This window comes from Salmo salar, chromosome 08 (assembly GCF_965601325.2).
Source record: "Salmo salar chromosome 08, fSalSal1, whole genome shotgun sequence".
Lineage (NCBI taxonomy): Eukaryota > Metazoa > Chordata > Actinopteri > Salmoniformes > Salmonidae > Salmo > Salmo salar.
Genome location: NC_138298.1, coordinates 17,112,103 through 17,129,968, shown reverse-complemented (window position 1 = coordinate 17,129,968; position 17,866 = coordinate 17,112,103). Strand labels below are relative to the sequence as shown.

The 17,866-nt window shown below is 39.7% G+C and overlaps 1 protein-coding gene and 1 long non-coding RNA gene across 2 annotated transcripts in view; both read right to left on the bottom strand.

Moving 5' to 3' along the window:
• The window catches only part of LOC106610083 (uncharacterized), a 45,040-nt gene extending 40,224 nt beyond the window's left edge, over positions 1-4,816 (bottom strand). Inside the window, exon 1 of the mRNA XM_014209238.3 lies at positions 4,332-4,816. Coding sequence (XP_014064713.2) covers positions 4,332-4,623 — 292 coding nt within the window. The 5' untranslated portion in view covers positions 4,624-4,816. The remainder of the gene's footprint in view (positions 1-4,331) is intronic.
• Positions 4,817-7,430: 2,614 nt separating this feature from the next.
• On the bottom strand, positions 7,431-16,945 carry LOC145881523 (uncharacterized). The gene is made up of 5 exons (XR_014393071.1): positions 15,859-16,945; positions 15,355-15,485; positions 10,018-10,145; positions 8,781-8,882; positions 7,431-8,546 (listed from the first exon to the last, which is right to left on the bottom strand). It is a non-coding gene; the product is annotated as an uncharacterized LOC145881523 (long non-coding RNA).
• Positions 16,946-17,866: the final 921 nt, after the last annotated feature.

Sequence of the window (17,866 nt, the reverse complement as noted above, 5' to 3'; positions counted from 1 at the left end):
ATACCTGGCTAAAAGAAAAATAATATAATATCTATTGTTTACAGGAAACTCACTCGACAAATATAAGTATTTTTGTCATGGGCAAAGAATCTCAAAACGGGTGATTATAAAAAAACGTAATCCCATTGTTCACACTGTGCAAACAGATCCTCAAGGAAGATGGATTATTTTAAATATGGCATTGGACCAAAAACAGATCTGGCTAATTAATCTTTATGGGCCAAATAATGATGATCCACAGTTCATCGAAAATATATATAATAATCTATTGAGCTCACAAGCAACGAATGAATCTATTATAATACGGTTTTAAGTACCTCAATGGATCGTAAAGGAAATCACACTACAAACTATCCCCCTCAAGCACTTAAGGAGATCACAAATATCATGGCAAAATTTGAACTAGTGGACAAATGGAGGCTGAAAAACCCTGACCTAATGAGATATACACAGAGGTTTAATCAAACTAGCCGTCTGGATTACTTCCTGGTCTCATTCTTGCTGGCATCAAAAGTTTAAAAAAGTATAAATAGGAGACAGAATGCGATCGGACCACCATCTAATTGGCCTCCATACAACTCTTACAGAATTTCCACGTGGACGGGGACATTGGAACTGTAATCAAAGCCTATTGGATGACAATTTTTTCTTAATTAACTAAGACAAAATAATTCATAATTGACTTTTTTCTGCACAACAGACGATCCCCTTATTGTATGGGTCACTTTTAAATGTACTTTTAGAGGCCATTCAATACAATACAAATCAAAATCAGTTTAGCTCAAAAGAGATTAGACTAATAAAGGAAATAGTGGAAATAACAGCGCAGGTAATGGAAACTGTATTAGAGGTACAAAATAGTTTAGAGGAAAAACAAAAAGAATTGGAGGTACTTATTGATAATGGAATTTCTATGTTTAAGGTAATGTCTAAAGAATTCCACCCTGAAACGTAATTATTAGATTGTAACATGTATTATGAATAATTAGACTAACGTAATTATTAGATTGTAACATGTATTATGAATAATTAGACTAACGTAATTATTAGACAATGTAAAGTAAAATGAATTAGAGTGATAAACTTAAGTCCAATAAGGTTTGGTCGAGACAAGTAAGGGAGAGAAAGGTGTGTGTGACTAAGAAAACACAGAGGACAATTAAACTATACATGGTTGGAACTTTGAAAAACTTACGACAGGAAAGAGACACTGTCAAGGTCCCTCTAATCTCGGGAGGGAGGGAACGGTATGGAACTGCCAGCTTGGTAGTGATATACGAGGAATCTGGACTGTGGGGAGAGATACAGCCCACCTACTGTTTGTGTGTGTGTGATGTTAGGGGAAGTAGGTGGGGGTGGAAGTTATAAAATGACATGTCTTTGTATTTTTGACTTTAGAACGTTCTCTGAATAAACCTTACGGACCTTTTGCAGAAGCTGAGTCTTTGCCTAATTATTATTCAACCCAGGGTCTTACAAACTTCGGGGATTGGTCAAAGCTTAAATAATTGTTAGTTATAATCATTGGGATCGAAAATTCTCGTGACACTTATTCAACAACAATCAAGAGTAATGTATTATAAAAATAAAGCGAATTGGATGGAAAATTGTGAAAAATGCACAAATGTTTTATTGAATCTTCAACAGAAATTCTACAAAAAAGAATTTACAGAAACTCATTACAAATGATGGAGTCATCCATGATTCACCAAATTATATTTTGAAAGAGGAAGCAAAATATTTTAAGCATATGTTTTATTTTCAGTCTCCTCCATTTCCATTGAATGATGTTAACTGTAAGAATGTCTTTCCTAATAATAATGTAAAATTAACAAATTACAGAAAGACCTGTGTGAAGGCCAATGTACAAAAGAGGAACTGTTAAAGGCAATTTAATATTTTCAATCTGGAAAAACACCAGGGCTTGATGGTATACCAGTAGAGGTACATCAGAACTTTTTGATGTACTCAAAGATCCATTATTACCATGTTTTAATTAATCCTATAAAAATTGTAGACTTTCAGGTACTCAACAAGGTTTGATTTTATTACTACTAAAACAGGACCCAGGTGATAAGTACAAAGATCCAGTCCATTTAAAAAACTGGAGGCCTCTTACACTTCAATGTTGTGATGCAAAAATCCTGCCAAAATGCATTGCACATAGAATAAAAAATGTTTTACCAGATATTGTTCATCCTGATCAGACATGTTTTTTTACATGGACGATATATTGGAGATAAAATACGACAATTACTTGAAACAATTGAACATTATGAAACATCAAAGATATCAGGCCTGGTCTTCATAGCAGATTTTGAAAAGCGTTTGATAAAGCACGACTACAATTTATACATAAATGCCTCGATTACTTTATTTCGGTGAATCTCTTATACAATGGCTTACAGTTATGTACAGCAACCCCAGATGTAAAATAGTAAATAATGGCTACTTCTCAAAAAGTATTGAGAGGAGAGGAGTAAAACAAGACTGTCGTTTCCATATCTATATACTACAGTATCCCAGCAGCGCTTCCCTTCCCTATTTTTTCTACACATTTACTCATGCTCTTATGTTGATTCAATTTAAGTCCAGGTTACATTTAGTAACATGCAACATCAAGAGTAATGCAGTCATCTCCTGATAAATGAGTGAGTGAATGCATGTGTTTATGTACATAATGCATATACTTAAATGCATATACATAATGCATATACTTAAACGCAGATATGACGTGACCACAAACAGTAGTGTGAACCACCCTCCAAGATCCCACTTTTCATTACATTATCTACAGCTACTGCTATTGTCATGTTGGTTAATCTAATCTGCAAAGAACTTGTGCTTGCCATTTCATCCTGGGCACAGTGAGATACACAGATGCGCTACATACACTAGCACTGCAAACACTCCAAGAGTGAAGAGAGCAGCTGTGCCTGGATTTTGCCATCTCCTTCAAGTTCCCCTTTGGACACTGGCTGCCTGTCGAGGGCAAGTGATGGGCAGAACCACCCGTAGCACCCACCTCCTTTCTATCCCACATGCCAGAACAGAGCGATAGCAACAACAACAACAACAACATCACCCATAGCCTATTTCTGCGAACTCTGAAGATCTCCCTCTTCTCATATGATGTACTTTACTTCTCATTCATACTTTTGTTTTCTCAACTAAATGGTGTTTTATTGTTTATGTTTTGATGTTAGCCTATACCCATATATTTCAGTCTATAACTGCCACGTGGGTCTATTAAATTAAATAAACAAGTTCACGACACATCTGTTCTACAAAAATAGAAACCTTTTACAATCTTAATTACTGACAGGTTGGTTTTCACAAGTTGTTCATTTAATTAATCAATTAGGTTAATTCATTGTTGTAAATCCCTTTATGGTATTTGTGAGTTCAACATTATTCAACTGTTTGTTATGTCCTGTATTATATTCAACCACAAGTGCACTACTGTAGTACTGAGCTATGACATGTGGTGGAGGAAGGGAGACAGGAAAAAATAAATAATAATATGACTAATGAAAGCATACTTTCGTGTAAAACAAGACAAGGGAAGCTTAAAATAAAAACATGCCAGCCAGATGAGCCAGTGTATGAACTGAATTGCACATGAACGAAATGATAATAGCTGCATAGGAGCTCACTTTGTGATCTGAAAGCTAATGTGCAGTTTCCACGTTTTTTTGTTGTTGCTATTTTGAATCGTAGAAACTCGTTTTAGCAGCAAAATTGTCACGGGAAATCAGCTTTGTTTACATACCGGTTTTGGTTGTAATGATCTCCAAAATTTGACGCTTTAGTTCGTCACACCATTGATATAGCAACGGACGCTAACAATTAATTGAATCCTATTGTGGCGCAGAGATGGCCACATTTTGGTAAGTGGACAGTATTTGTCATGATAGGCCATCAATCTTAAAATATTTTTTGGGGGGGGTTGGGGGCCCCTCGGGCAGTTGCCAGTTCGGTAATCGGCCTTGGATGTAAGGTAACACTACTCATTACTTCTTGATATACTATTTATTTATTATGTTCCATGCATCACATTATTTTAATTGAGTGTGACAATAGGAAATTCAGTAAATCAAGAATCTGGTTAGAATTTTATATTGTGTCTTTGTGCACAAATTATTTGCTCTTAATTGACCTGCCTGGTAAAATAAAAATTGCACGATAACTAGCTACCTAACTAAGTATTCAGGGGAAGTATTGCATACTACTAACCAAAAACTGACCAAGACCATTATCTGGGTAACACATCTCAACACATGCGCATATTGTAACAGGGCTCCGCAGCCTTGGCCATCTGGTAAATGTACCTCTTGCCATTCCTCTGTATCGGTCGAGGACCTTGACACTATTCGGACTGGCGAGGACGCGCTCTCGCGTTGTCCTCTCTGCGCGCTCCCGTGCCACCTTCAGTTCCAGTAGCTGTAGTTTCCTCCGCAATGTCCTATTTTCTTTCTGGCTTTGAGTTATTTCCAAACGAAACACTGCATAGTCGTCGTCTACGAGTTTACATATATCTGCCACGGCTGAATTCGCTAACACCTCCATGATGGAGGCTATTTGAGTGTGAAAAACCATAACGTTACTGTTACAGTTAGCCATTGTTAGCAAACGTTAACCAGATAACATCTATCAACTAAGTTCTGTCTCCAACGCGAATTAAATACTACCTGGAGTAAGTATATGATGTTGTGCAGTTAAATGAGTCATATTTTGAGTTCCAGGGTAATAGTAAATGTCTAAATAACAACAATAAAAAACGCTAACGTGGAAACTGTTCTTAGTCACTGGTCACTTCCGTTTACAGTGAAGAGAAATTATCTTATTGGTTAGCGTCATAGCCCAAAGGGTGTGGTTAAATTGAAAAAGTATGCGCTCTATTATTTGAAATACGGTACTGCTTATTACATCACATCTCCTATGATCATTATCTTTCAAGCTGAGATCCCCATTGGCAGCAGCTACTCTTCCTGGGGTCTGGCAAAATTAAGGCAATTATACAATTAAAAAAACATTACAATACATTCATAACAGATTTCACAACACACTAAGTGTGTGCCCTCAGGCCCCTACTCCACTACCACATATCTACAGCACAAAATCCACGTGTACAATGCAATGTTATCATGTGTGTGTATGCATATGTCTGTGCCTATGTTTGTGTTACTTCTCAGTTCCCACTGTTCTATAAGGTGTTTAATTTTGTAATTTTTTTAATCTGATTCTACTGCTTGCATCAGTTATCTGATGTGGAACAGAGTTCCATGTAGTCATGGCTCTATATAGTACTGTGCGCCTCCCATAGTCTGTTCTGGACTTGGGGACTGTGAAGAGACCTCTGGTGGCATGTCTTGTGGTGTATGCATGTGTGTCTGAGCTGTGTGCTTGTCGTTTAAACAGACAGCTCAGTACATTCAACATGTCAATACCTCTCACAATTACAAGTAGTGATAAAGTCAATCTCTCCTCACTTTGAGCCAGGAGAGATTGACGTGCATATTATTAATGTTTGCTCTCTGTGTACATCCAATGGCTAGCCGTGCTGCCCTGTTCTGAGCCTATTGCATTTTTCCTAAGTCCCTCTTTGTGACACCTGACCACACGACTGAACAGTAGTCCAGGTGCGACAAAACTAGAGCCTGTAAGATAAATATTAAACTGTCCTTGTTTTAGCCTAGATTTACTGTCTCTCTAAAAACAGGTATTTACACAAGTACAGTACCAGTCAAGTTTGGACACACCTACTCATTCCAGGGTTTTTCTGAATTTTTTACAATTTTCTTCATTGTAGAATAATAGTGAAGACATCAAAACTATGAAATAACAAATATGGAATCAATATTTGTTAAACAAATAAAAATATATTTTATTTGAGATTCTTCAAAGTAGCCACCTTTTGCCTTGATGACAGCTTTGCACACTTTTGGCATTCTCTTAAGCAGCTTCACCTGGAATGCTTTTCCAACAGTCTTGAAGGAGTTCCCACATATGCTGAGCACTTGTTGCATTTGAAATTATTTAACTATACAAATGATATCTGAACAGTCGAACTACATATGTTTAAAATAAAACTTTTTTTTGTTTGTTTTACTTTGCTCATGGGTGCGCTGTGCTCTGCTTGTTTCGGCAGAAGGGTGGGGAGGGGCGAGAGGAGCAGGTGTGTGTGACAGTCAATATGCGGCACAGAGGGAGACCAAGAAAGTAACCAAACCAACTCGCGCTAGTTAGACAAACTTGCTGCTGCCTTACTTATTATACCATCTGGTAGTGCCTGTCTTAACTGCATTAAATCGTTGTAAAGAAGCTATTTAGCTACAGTAGCTAGCTAGCAAAAGTAGCAAGGCTAATTGAGGCTATTTAGCTTTGCTCTCAATACTTGGCAACAACAACCCCATTAATATGAAACAGCCTACCTGTTGGTTGATCGTTGTAGCCTACTCCTTCTCATTTAGACAATTAAATCCCGCAATTGCCTTTTGCGTTGATTAGAAATCTCCCACTTCACTTGCTACACATGGAGCCTCTGAATGTAGAGCCGCTTTGATTGACGACAATAAGAAAAAGCTACACCTGTGAAATGTGTGTAGGTTACCGGTGCCTCTTTTTTATGGGGCGCACTCATAACTTTAATAAAATTGTATTAACATTTTGTATGTAATGGTCTATCCTTGTAGGCTATGTAGAAATGTCACATAGATAATTGTATTTAATTAGAGACAAAAGCCTTTGTTAAAATAGGCCTATATGTTTCTCTCAAATGAATACTCTCCCAAGTAATTAAATACTAATGTCCATGGATATTTGAATAACAGTGCCCATCCCTAACTCAGTCCCTGCAATGATACAAAAATAACCATGTCATTCAGCACAGTCAATTTTGTATTTAACCTCAACAAAATGGTCATACTTGCATAAAGGTGAAGTACAGTACTTTTATTGCACAAAAGATGCATGTGACAATTAGAATAACTTTTCTCACTATGGTAACACTTGACCTTTTCTGTAAATCTGGTACCCTCACTTTGATAAAAATACATTGTAGAATACTTTAGAAAAGGTTCAACATTAGATTACACACAGCTTCACGACTTGAATTGAGGCACAATCATTTCCTCATTTATAAAACACCAGCATCATGGTTGTAAAGATGGGGGGAGGTCTGTCCATGATAGATATGCTTTGCTTTTTGACACCACACTCCACAAAGTAAGTCCTGCAGGCTCTAGATTATTACCTCTTGTCTTGATTATTGTCCAGTCATATGATCAAGTGCTGCATAGAAGGACCTAGTTAAGCTGCAGCTGGCCCAGAACAGAGCAGCATGTTTTGCTCTTTGTAATCAGAGGGCTAATATCAATAATATGCAAGCCAGTCTCTCTTGTCTAAGAGTTGAGGAAAGACGGACTGCATCGTTTCTTGTTTTTTATACAAAAACATGAATGTGTTGGAAATTCCTAATTGCTTGCATAGTCAACTTACACCAGACATGCCACCAGGGATCTTTTCACAGTCCCCAGGTTCAGAACATATTCAAGGAAAAGCACAGTATTGTACAGAGCCATGATTGCATGGAACTCGCTTCCATCTCATATAGTGCCAGTGAACAGCAAACCTGGTTAAAAAAAAAACAAAGCAACACAACACCTCTCCCCATGTGACCTACTTTTGGGGTGTATGTACTGACATCCACCAATCAGGCCTTTATGGTAGTGGCCAGATGGAAGCCACTCCTCTCCCCCATGTGACCTACTTTTTGTGTGTACAGTGCATTCGGAAAGTATTCAGACCCCTTGACTTTTTCCACATTTTGTTACATTACAACCTTATTCTAAAATTGATTAAATCTACACATAATACACCAGAATGACAAAACAAAAACAGGTTTTTAGACATTTTTGCTAATTTATATCACATTTACATAAGTATTCAGACCATTTACTCAGTACTTTGTTAAAGCACCTTTGGCAGTGATTACAGCCTCGAGTCTTCTTGGGGATGACGCTACAAGCTTGGCACACCTGTATTTGGGGAGTTTCTCCCATTCTTCTCTGCAGATCCTCTCAAGCGCTGTCATGTTGGATGGGGAGCATTGCTGTACATCTATTTTCAGGCCTCTCCAGAGATGTTTGATCAGGTTCAAGTCTGTGCTCTGCAGCACTTGACCATATGGATCACACCTGTAGGAGCAGGATGGAGCATCACTAGCCAAGTCTGTCTGTCCTCTCCCGCCACATACAGACAACTCCCGGTCCCCGCAGACCAAATCTAAGCCTTGCCATGGTTGCAGCCAGTCTATAGTCATGGACACTAAGTCTATATGTTTTTTTTGTGTTCCACTGTCTGTTTCTGGTTATGGTTAAGTGTTGTTCCCCAGCCTAGAGTTGAGGATGCTGGCCCATCCACTGGCACCCATTATGTAGCCTCTGGTCCCAGCCTGCTCAGTGACATTGTCCCCTGGGCCCTTAGCTGGGTCTGGGAATCCAAGATGGCCTCCCAGTCTCCTCTGTTATCCTCCAGCCAACCACCTGCAGGAAGAGGTTACAAAATAGACTTTATAAACATGGCAGAGAACTCAACATATGGAGTTTTTTTGCTCAAATATCTTATAAAGTTCATACATTGTGTTTTTGTATTTTAACATAAGTTGTATTTTTTCATTTTATGAATACAGAAAATGAAGAAATATTTATAGCCAGGCACATAACTATTCCCATTGAAGATCTATTACTGTATGTAGGCTAGATGTTTTTCTGCCTTACCTTGCTCCCCCATCTTTAGTCCACTCAGCATATCCTCTTTGACTAGTAGCAGATCAGGCTTCCCATCCTCCATGTCAGCACCTCTGGACGCTCCTCCTCCTCCTGGAAGAGACAGGTGATACAGATTACAGATATACAATCCCTCAGGTACGTACACACACAGATAATAAACACACACTTTCAAAATGGAGTGTTTACCCATCCCCACTACGTGAGTCCTATACTGTAGTTACAGAATGACGTCATCGTTGACATAAATATGATGTGGGTAAATATGAGTCAGCTATGATAAGTGAAAATTCTTCAGACAAACGCGACTAAACTATTTTGACGTGTGTGTAGGATGTGTAGGTATTTTAGTAAGTATGGTAAAGCGCTGGTGTGTATGCAGAATAGGGTGAGATCAGATGGGATGCATATTAAAGGGAGTCTAGAATAAAGTCTTATAATAAAAAATCCCATTGTGTTAATTAAACAAAGTTTTAAATACATCATATGAAAACCACACATGCATGTCAACAAAAAATCTGCATGAACTTGACGACCTGCATTCATTTTCTCATTAAAAGTTTCTTGGGTGAAAAATGCATTTGTGAACATCATATAGCCTACGCAGTACAAACACAATATGAAACAGACTTTTTAGGCTTATATATCACACAATGTCTGGATACAATATTCTACCTAGGAATATTCAACACTGAAATCTGCTACTCTCATTATTCCAAATGCATCTGTGGCTCTTTTCTGCTGACAACAATGGAAATTCATCTTTGTCTTTAATGCATGATTTGATCTAAACATCAGAAGCTATTGAGTGGAATGGTTACTTTCTATGTTATAGAGTGGGATGCATTTTCTGCTGGTGTATCCTGAGGTAGCTCCTCTCTGAGAACCTCTTCCTGCAGTGTGTACAGGCGAATGGCCTTTCTCCCATGTGGACCATCAGGTGCATTTTCAGTTGGTCCTGGTGGGTGAACCTCTTCTCACACTGGGGGCAGCTGTAGGGTTTTTCTCCTGTGTGAGCATTGAGCAGGTCTGTGTCTGTTTTCTCTCGCCGCATACAGACACCACCTCGTCTCCGCAGACTAAATCTACGCCTTGCACTAGTCTCAGCTAGTCTGTTGTCTTGGAGACTAAGTTCGGATGTTGTTTTGTGTTCCACTGTCTGTTTCTGGTTGTGGTTAACAGTGTTGTTCCCCAGCCCAGAGTTGAGGACACTGTCCCATCCACTGACCTCCACTATGTCGCTTCTGGTCCTGGCCTGCTCAGGGATGTTGACCCCTGGGCCCTTGGCTGCACCGGTCTGAGTCTGGGAATCCAAGCTGGCTTCCCAGTCTCCTCTGTTAGCCTCCAGCCAAGCACCTTCAGGAAAAGGTTAGAAAATAGACTTTACAAACATGGCAGAGAAAACACTATATATAGATTTTTTTTGGTCAATTACCTGGTCAAGTTCATACATTTTAGAATGTGTTTATGTAAACATAAGTTGAACTGATTTAATTTTATGAATGAAAATAAATAATAGCAAGTTGCATCAATATTCCCATTGAAGTATATCTATATATATGTATATCTATGTATATCTATAGTATATCTAAGTATATCTCTGTATATGTATGTACACTACATGACCAAAAGTTTATGGGCACCTGCTCGTCGAACATCTCATTCCAAAATCATGGGCATTAATATGGAGTTGGTCCCCCCATTTTGCTGCTATAACAGCCTTCACTCTTCTCGGAAGGCTTTCCACTAGATGTTGGAACATTGCTGCAGGGACTTGTTTTCATTCAGCCACAAGAGCATTAGTGAGGCTGCGCACCAATGTTGGGCGATTAGGCCTGGCTTGCAGTCGGCGTTCCAATTCACCCAAAAGTGTTCGATGGGGTTGAGGTCAGGGCTCTGTGCAGGCCAGTCAAGTTCTTCCACACCAATCGACAAACCATTTCTGTATGGACCTTGCTTTGTGCACGGGGGCATTGTCATGCTGAAACAGGGAAGGACCTTCCCCAAACTGTTGCCACAACGTTGGAAGCATAGAAACGTTTAGAATGTCATTGTATGCTGTAGCGTTAAGATTTCCCTTCTCTGGAACTAATAGGCCTAGCCCGAACAATGAAAAACAGCCTCAGACCATTATTCCTCATCCACCAAACTTTACAGTTGGCACTATGCATTGGGCCAGGTAAGTGTTCTCCTGGCATCCGCCAAACCCAGATTCGTCCGTCGGACTGCCAGATGGTGAAGCATGATTCATTCCTCCAGAGAATGTGTTTCCACTGCTCCATTGTCCAATGGCGGCGTGCTTTACACCACTCCAGCCAACGCTTGGCATTGCGCATGGTGATCTTAGGCTTGTGTGCGGCTTCTCGGAAAAGGAAACCCATTTTATGGAGCTCCCAACGAACAATTATTGTGCTGACGTTGCTCCCAAAGGCACAGCAAGCAGAGGAAACTGCAGTTCTGAAATACATCAAAAAGAGTGAAGCCTTCTGCCCGAAGCCCATACACGCCGCAGCGTACATGTTGGATCCCAAGTATGCTGGCAAGAGCATCCTGTCTGGTGCAGAGATCAACAAGGCCTATGGTGTCATCACTACCGTGTCTTGCCACCTTGGCCTGGATGAGGACAAGGTTCTTGGCAGTCTGGCGAAGTACACTTCCAAGCAAAGGCTTTGGGATGGAGATGCAATATGGCAGTCATGCCAGTCGTGGATCTGAGGCTCTTTCGCCTGTTGCGTCCATCATCCTCCAAATCCCACCAACAGCAGCCGCCTCAGAGTGCAACTGGTCCTTGTTTGGGAACACACACACCAAAGCACACAACAGGCTGATCAATACAAGGGTTGAAAAATGTGTGGCAATCTGGGCAAATTTGAGGCTTTTGAGCCTGACAACGAGCCATCCTCAACAAGGTTGGAAAGTGACAATGAAGATGAGGCCTCAGAGTCTGATCTTCAAGAGGTGGACATTGAAGAGGTCCAGGGAGAAGACATGGAAGCCTGAGAGGAAGACAACCAAAGCTTTAGTTTCTTGGGAGATGTGATGGATCATTGGGAATCATTCAATATTCCCTTTCTTTTGTTGTTCAGTGAAATCATCCCATGTGAAGAGTCAACTCATTTAACTAAAGTTAAATTCGTAACTAAATAGTTTTTTGTTTTATTTCAATCCAGGATGGTGGCCTTCTAGGCAGAGTTCCTCTGTCCAATGTCTGTTCTTTTTCCCATCTTAATCTTTTTTTATTGGCCAGTCTGAGATATGGCTTTTTCTTTACAACTCTGCCTCCCGGAGTCGCCTCTTCACTGTTGATGTTGAGACTGGTGTTTTGCGGGTACTATTTTAATGAAGCTGCCAGTTGAGGACTTGTGAGGCGTCTGTTTCTCAAACTAGAAACGCTAATGTAATTGTCCTCTTGCTCAGTTGTGCACAGGTGCCTCCCACTCCTTTCTATTCTGGTTAGAGACAGTTTGCGCTGTTCTGTGAAGGGAGTAGTACACAGCGTTGTACGAGATCTTCAGTTTCTTGGCAATTTCTCGCATGGAATAGCCTTCATTTCTCAGAACAAGAATAGACTGACGAGTTTCAGAAGAATGTTATTTGTTTCTGGCCATTTTGAGCCTGTAATCAAACCCACAAATGCTGATGCTCCAGATACTCAACTAGTCTAAAGGCTAGTTTTATTGCTTCATTAATAAGAACAACAGTTTTCAGCGGTGCTAACATAATTGCAAAAGGGTTTTCTAATGATCAATTAGCCGTTTAAAATGATAAACTTGGATTAGCTAACACAACGTGCCATTGGACCATTGTAGCCATTTCCAACTACAATGGTCATTCACAACATTAACAATGTCTACACTGTATTTCTGATCAATTTGATGTTATTTTAAATGGACAAAAAGTGCTTTTCTTTCAAAAACAAGGATATTTCTAAGTGACCCCAAACTTTTCAACGGTAGTGTATATCCAATGCAAAAAACATCTACATTTAAATGGTATTAATATTAATTTGCATATATTTCTGTTAATTCCCATATATTCCCGTTAATTCCCACGGACAGTTTCCACCTCTGAATATTCCCCAAAATGTGCAACCCTCGTTTGGACCATGAAAGGTCCTTAGTGATGTGGACACCAAGTAACTTGAAGCTTTCGACCTTCTCCACTACAGCCCTGTCAATATGAATGGGGGCGTGCTCGGCTCTCCTTTTTCTGTAGTCCACGAACAGCTCCTTTGTTTTGCTCACGTTGAGGGAGAAGTTGTTGTCCTGGCACCACAATGCCAGGCCTCTGACCTCTGACCCTATAGGCCAGTGGTACTCATTGCGCAGCCTGCAGGCCGCATTTTGCCAGCGAGCCCTTAATTTGCAGCTTGCGGTGATTTTCCGATTTTCCATTGTGGGAATAAGATTTATAAGTTAAGGTTTTATAAGTGAGTTTTATACAGCAAGTTTCTGATTAATCCTTTTGATAATATGAGTATGCTTAACATTCAGGCCTGTGCTTAAGCTGTTGCTGCAATATGAAGTTGAGCAAAGCATAATGTGACTATAGTCCTACCTGGTTCTTTGCACACACATGTGGTTACAGCTTGCAGAACATTTCCTTGCATATGTCGACAGTCTAATACCATCTACGTCCAAGCTTAACCACAACCTTACAGTTAAATAACTGAAGTGTGAAAACAGGAACTGAGCCTGCAGTTGCAGTCTCTAGGGTGTAAGCACGAAGATAATCTGCACAGCAACAACTACGCCTGACAACTGCAACGCGCCTAGGGGCTGGGACCAGCCTGTGCGCCAGCGATAGGCTGAGTAAGTTTAAACCGCGCTCAGCCTCTACTCGGATAGGCCTGCCTAAGAGCGGGAACTATTTCTGTCAGAGTATTAATTAAAGAAGAACTTTAGGTTAACTAGATGTTCCGCTAGCGGAACGCCTCACCAATATCCAATGGTAGAGCGTGGCGCGAATGACAAACACCTCAAAAATGCAAAAACTTCAATTTTTCAAACATATGACTATTTTACACCATTTTAAAGACAAGACTCTCCTTTATCTAACCACATTGTCCGATTTCAAAAAGGCTTTACAACGAAAGCAAAACATTAGATTATGTCAGGAGAGTACCCAGCCAGAAATAATCACACATCCATTTTTCAAGCTAGCATATAATGTCACAAAAACCAAGACCACAGCTAAATGCAACACTAACCTTTGATGATCTTCATCAGATGACACTCCTAGGACATTATGTTATACAATACATGCATGTTTTGTTCAATCAAGTTCATATTTATATAAAAAACCAGCTTTTTACATTAGCATGTTTTGTTCAGAACTAGCATACCCACCGAAAACTTCCGGTGAATTTACTAAATTACTCACGATAAACGTTCACAAAAAACATAACAATTATTTTAAGAATTATAGATACAGAACTCCTTTATGCAATCGCGGTGTCCGATTTTAAAATAGCTTTTCGGTGAAAGCACATTTTGCAATATTCTGAGTAGATAGCCCAGCCATCATGGCTAGCTATTTTGACACCCACCAAGTTTGGCACTCACCAAACTCTGATTTACTATAAGAAAAATTGGATTACCTTTGCTGTTCTTCGTCAGAATGCACTCCCAGGACTTCAACACCCAATGTTGTTTTGGTTCCAAATAATCCATAGTTATATCCAAATAGCTGCGTTTTGTTCTTGCGTTCAAGACACTATCTGAAGGGTGACGCGCCGGCGCATATCGTGACAAAAAAATTCTAAATATTCCATTACCGTACTTCGAAGCATGTCAAACGCTGTTTAAAATCAATTTTTATGCGATTTTTCTCGTAAAATAGCGATAATATTCCAACCGGGAGACGTTGTATCCGTTCAAACACTGAAAGAAGTAAAATGGAGTCGTCACATGCACGCGCGCACCAGTGTCATTGTTCTCAGAACGACCACTTTCCAGAACCCCTACTGTTTTTCGCCCAGGGACTGCAGAGTTATCATTCCACGTTCTGGCACCTTCTGAGAGCCTATGGGAGCCTTAGAAAATGTCACGTTACAGCAGAGATCCTGTATTTTCGATAAAGAGGCTATAGAAGGACAAGAAATGGTCAGACAGGGCACTTCCCATATAGAATCTTCTCAGGTTTTGGCCTGCCATATGATTTCTGTTATACTCACAGACACCATTCAAACAGTTTTAGAAACTTTAGGGTGTTTTCTACCAAAATCAAATAATTATATGCATATTCTAGTTTCTGGGCAGGAGTAATAACCAGATTAAATCGGGTACGTTTTTTATCCGGCCGTGAAAATACTGCCCCCTATCCTAAACAGGTTAAAAAACTTGCTGTGTGTAAAATATTGTCTGCTATAGCTAGAAAAATAAATAAATATGACTGGATGACAACATAATGATGTTTGTTTCCAAAATTAGGGCTGTTTTCCTAAAGAAGTTAAATACTAACGAGTATCGCGATACTGGTAGCGCCCGGGTATGTAAGCAAGTGAATAGCTGAGGGGAGCCTTTCTGAAATAAAACTGGCCACATGTTATGTACTGTAATCTAACCTCTATCATGATAATGTTCTGGGTTGAGGTTCCACTCCCCTCATCAACAGTGATTGGTTGGTCATCTCTACATGTATTGTGTCCCGCTGGCTTCACAAAGCTCCTGTAGCCTCCAGTGAGATGCCCTTCACCTGAGAGTGATTAGGGGAAAAGAGGTTGTTAGGTTAGCTACTGTCAATGCTCAACGCTATATTATACACTATTGACAGTTTTGAAACTGTCTTGAATTGGCAAGGATGTAAGGTAACACTAAACAAAACGTCTTAATATACCATTTATAGATCGATTGATTATGTTCCAGGCATCCGATTGTTTTCAATGAGTAAATCATAGGAAATGCAGTAAATCAAGAATCTGGTTAGAATATGATTGTGTCTTTTTGCAATTTAGTTAATTAAGTAATGGCATTTTATCCAAAAACGGACTAAGACCCAATCCTGGTTAACACATCTAAAGTCACATGTGCAGATGTGAACGGTGCGACAGGTCTTCTGCAAAATGTACCTCTTGCCATTCTTCTGCATCGGTCGAGGGACTTGTCACTACTGGGGAAACTGGCGAGGACGCGCTCTCGTGCCACCTTCAGTTCTAGTAGCTGTAGTTTCCTCCGTATTACCCTGTTTTCTTTCTGGCTTTGAGTTATTTCCAAACGAAACACTGCATAGTCGTCGTCTACGAGTTTACAGACCTCTGCTACAGCTGCATTCGCTAGCTCGTCCATAATGGAGGCTATTTGAGTGTGAAAAACCTTACAGTTAGCCATTGTTAGCTAAAAATAGCAGCTAGCCAACGTGTATTTTACCTAGATAAATGCTCTATCAACCAAGTCCCGTCTCCAACGCGACTTAAAGACTACCTGGGGGTAATTATGTGATAATGTGCAGTTTAGAGTCATATTTTGAGTTTAAATGTGTTAATAACCGTCTAAATAGCAACAAAAACGTGGAAGTTTTCCATGGTCACTGTTCACTTCCGTTTACACTTATTCTTCACTGGTTCTTAAATGGCGGTTGGCAACCAACTTTAGTGATTAACCGTACCCAATTAATCCGTCCTTCTCCCTAAGGAAGTGAACAGTGACCAAATATAAATATAATATCACCTTAAGGTTTTCCTAACAATTCAATTAAACTAAAATACCATTATTCCTAATAACAAATTGTCCCTTTCCCTCCAATACCGATGGCACTGAAATATAATTTGTTCCACTGTCTCAATCTCCTGGCAGTGATCATACTTCCCAGTTGGATGTTTCCCTACTAATTTCAAAGTGCTGTTGAACCTCATGAGTCCCAGTCTCAGCCTTGTGATTATGTTTCCCTCGCTTTCTCTCTCGAACCGAGGAACTCCATGCCCTCACCTTTTCCTGGATCTTATACAGGTGTCTTCCCTTTCCGTCCCTATTCCACAACTCTTTCCATTTAGTTTTTTACCACTGCTCTTATTAATCCCTTGACCTCTGCTATACTGAAGAGAAAGAATGTTATTGGTTGGCGTCTTCACTTTTGTCAGGTTCAATTTCTGAGAGTTCACCATCTGTCGACAGCTCGGGGTTTTCAGGAGAGGAACATGTAATTACTCTGAAGACCAAACATTTTATTTGTTGGTGTCATAGCTCAAGGGTGTGGTTAAATGAAAAAGGTATGCGCACTGTTTTTTGAAATAGGGTACTGCTTATTACATTACACATCAGATCTCCTATGATCAGTATCTTTCAAGCTGAGAGCAGAAATGTTTAGAATGAACAATGTGTTAGCAAGAATAAAGTAGACAAGAATATAATTACTTTATTCCATCTACATCACCTCAGTGGTAAATATTCAACTGTCCTTGTTCTAGCCTAGATTTACTGTCTCTCTAAGATCAGGTATATACACAAGCCTATTTCAAATGACAAGTTAACAAAGTGTTAATCGGGGGTATATGGTTAATTACCCTCCTAAACAGAAGTCAAAAGGATGTACACACTGACCTAGCCATGATAATCATCAGCTAGTCCGACACTACTAACTGTTCCAGCTGGCGGATAGCTGTTGTTACGTAGCTAGTGTAAAGCATAAACGGATCCTTTTCTACCAACCATTACTTGGCGATACTTCCTCAATTTCCAACTTGGAAGACAACCATTGACTTCTAAACCTCCATGTCTAGTTGCATGTTGGTCATTGTTATTAAATAAATGTTTTTGCTCCATTAATTAATCCAATAGTGTGTGTATGCCACCATCTTGTCTATTAGAAATCTTCTCATTGATCAAGACAGGTGTGTATCATTCAACGTGACGCTTGATTTCTGAATCGCGCTCATGACATGCGGCACTTTGAGGTGGACACCCACCCGTCTCAATCAATGAGAGAAGATTTGAAATAGATATGATGGCGGCGTAAACATTTTTGGATTACTTCATGGAGAAATAAATGGATTTCATTTCAAAACATAGTTCTCTAAATTCCAATTAACCACCTTTAACTAGACCTGGAAGTTTAAAAGACATGGTTTGTCTTCCAAGTCG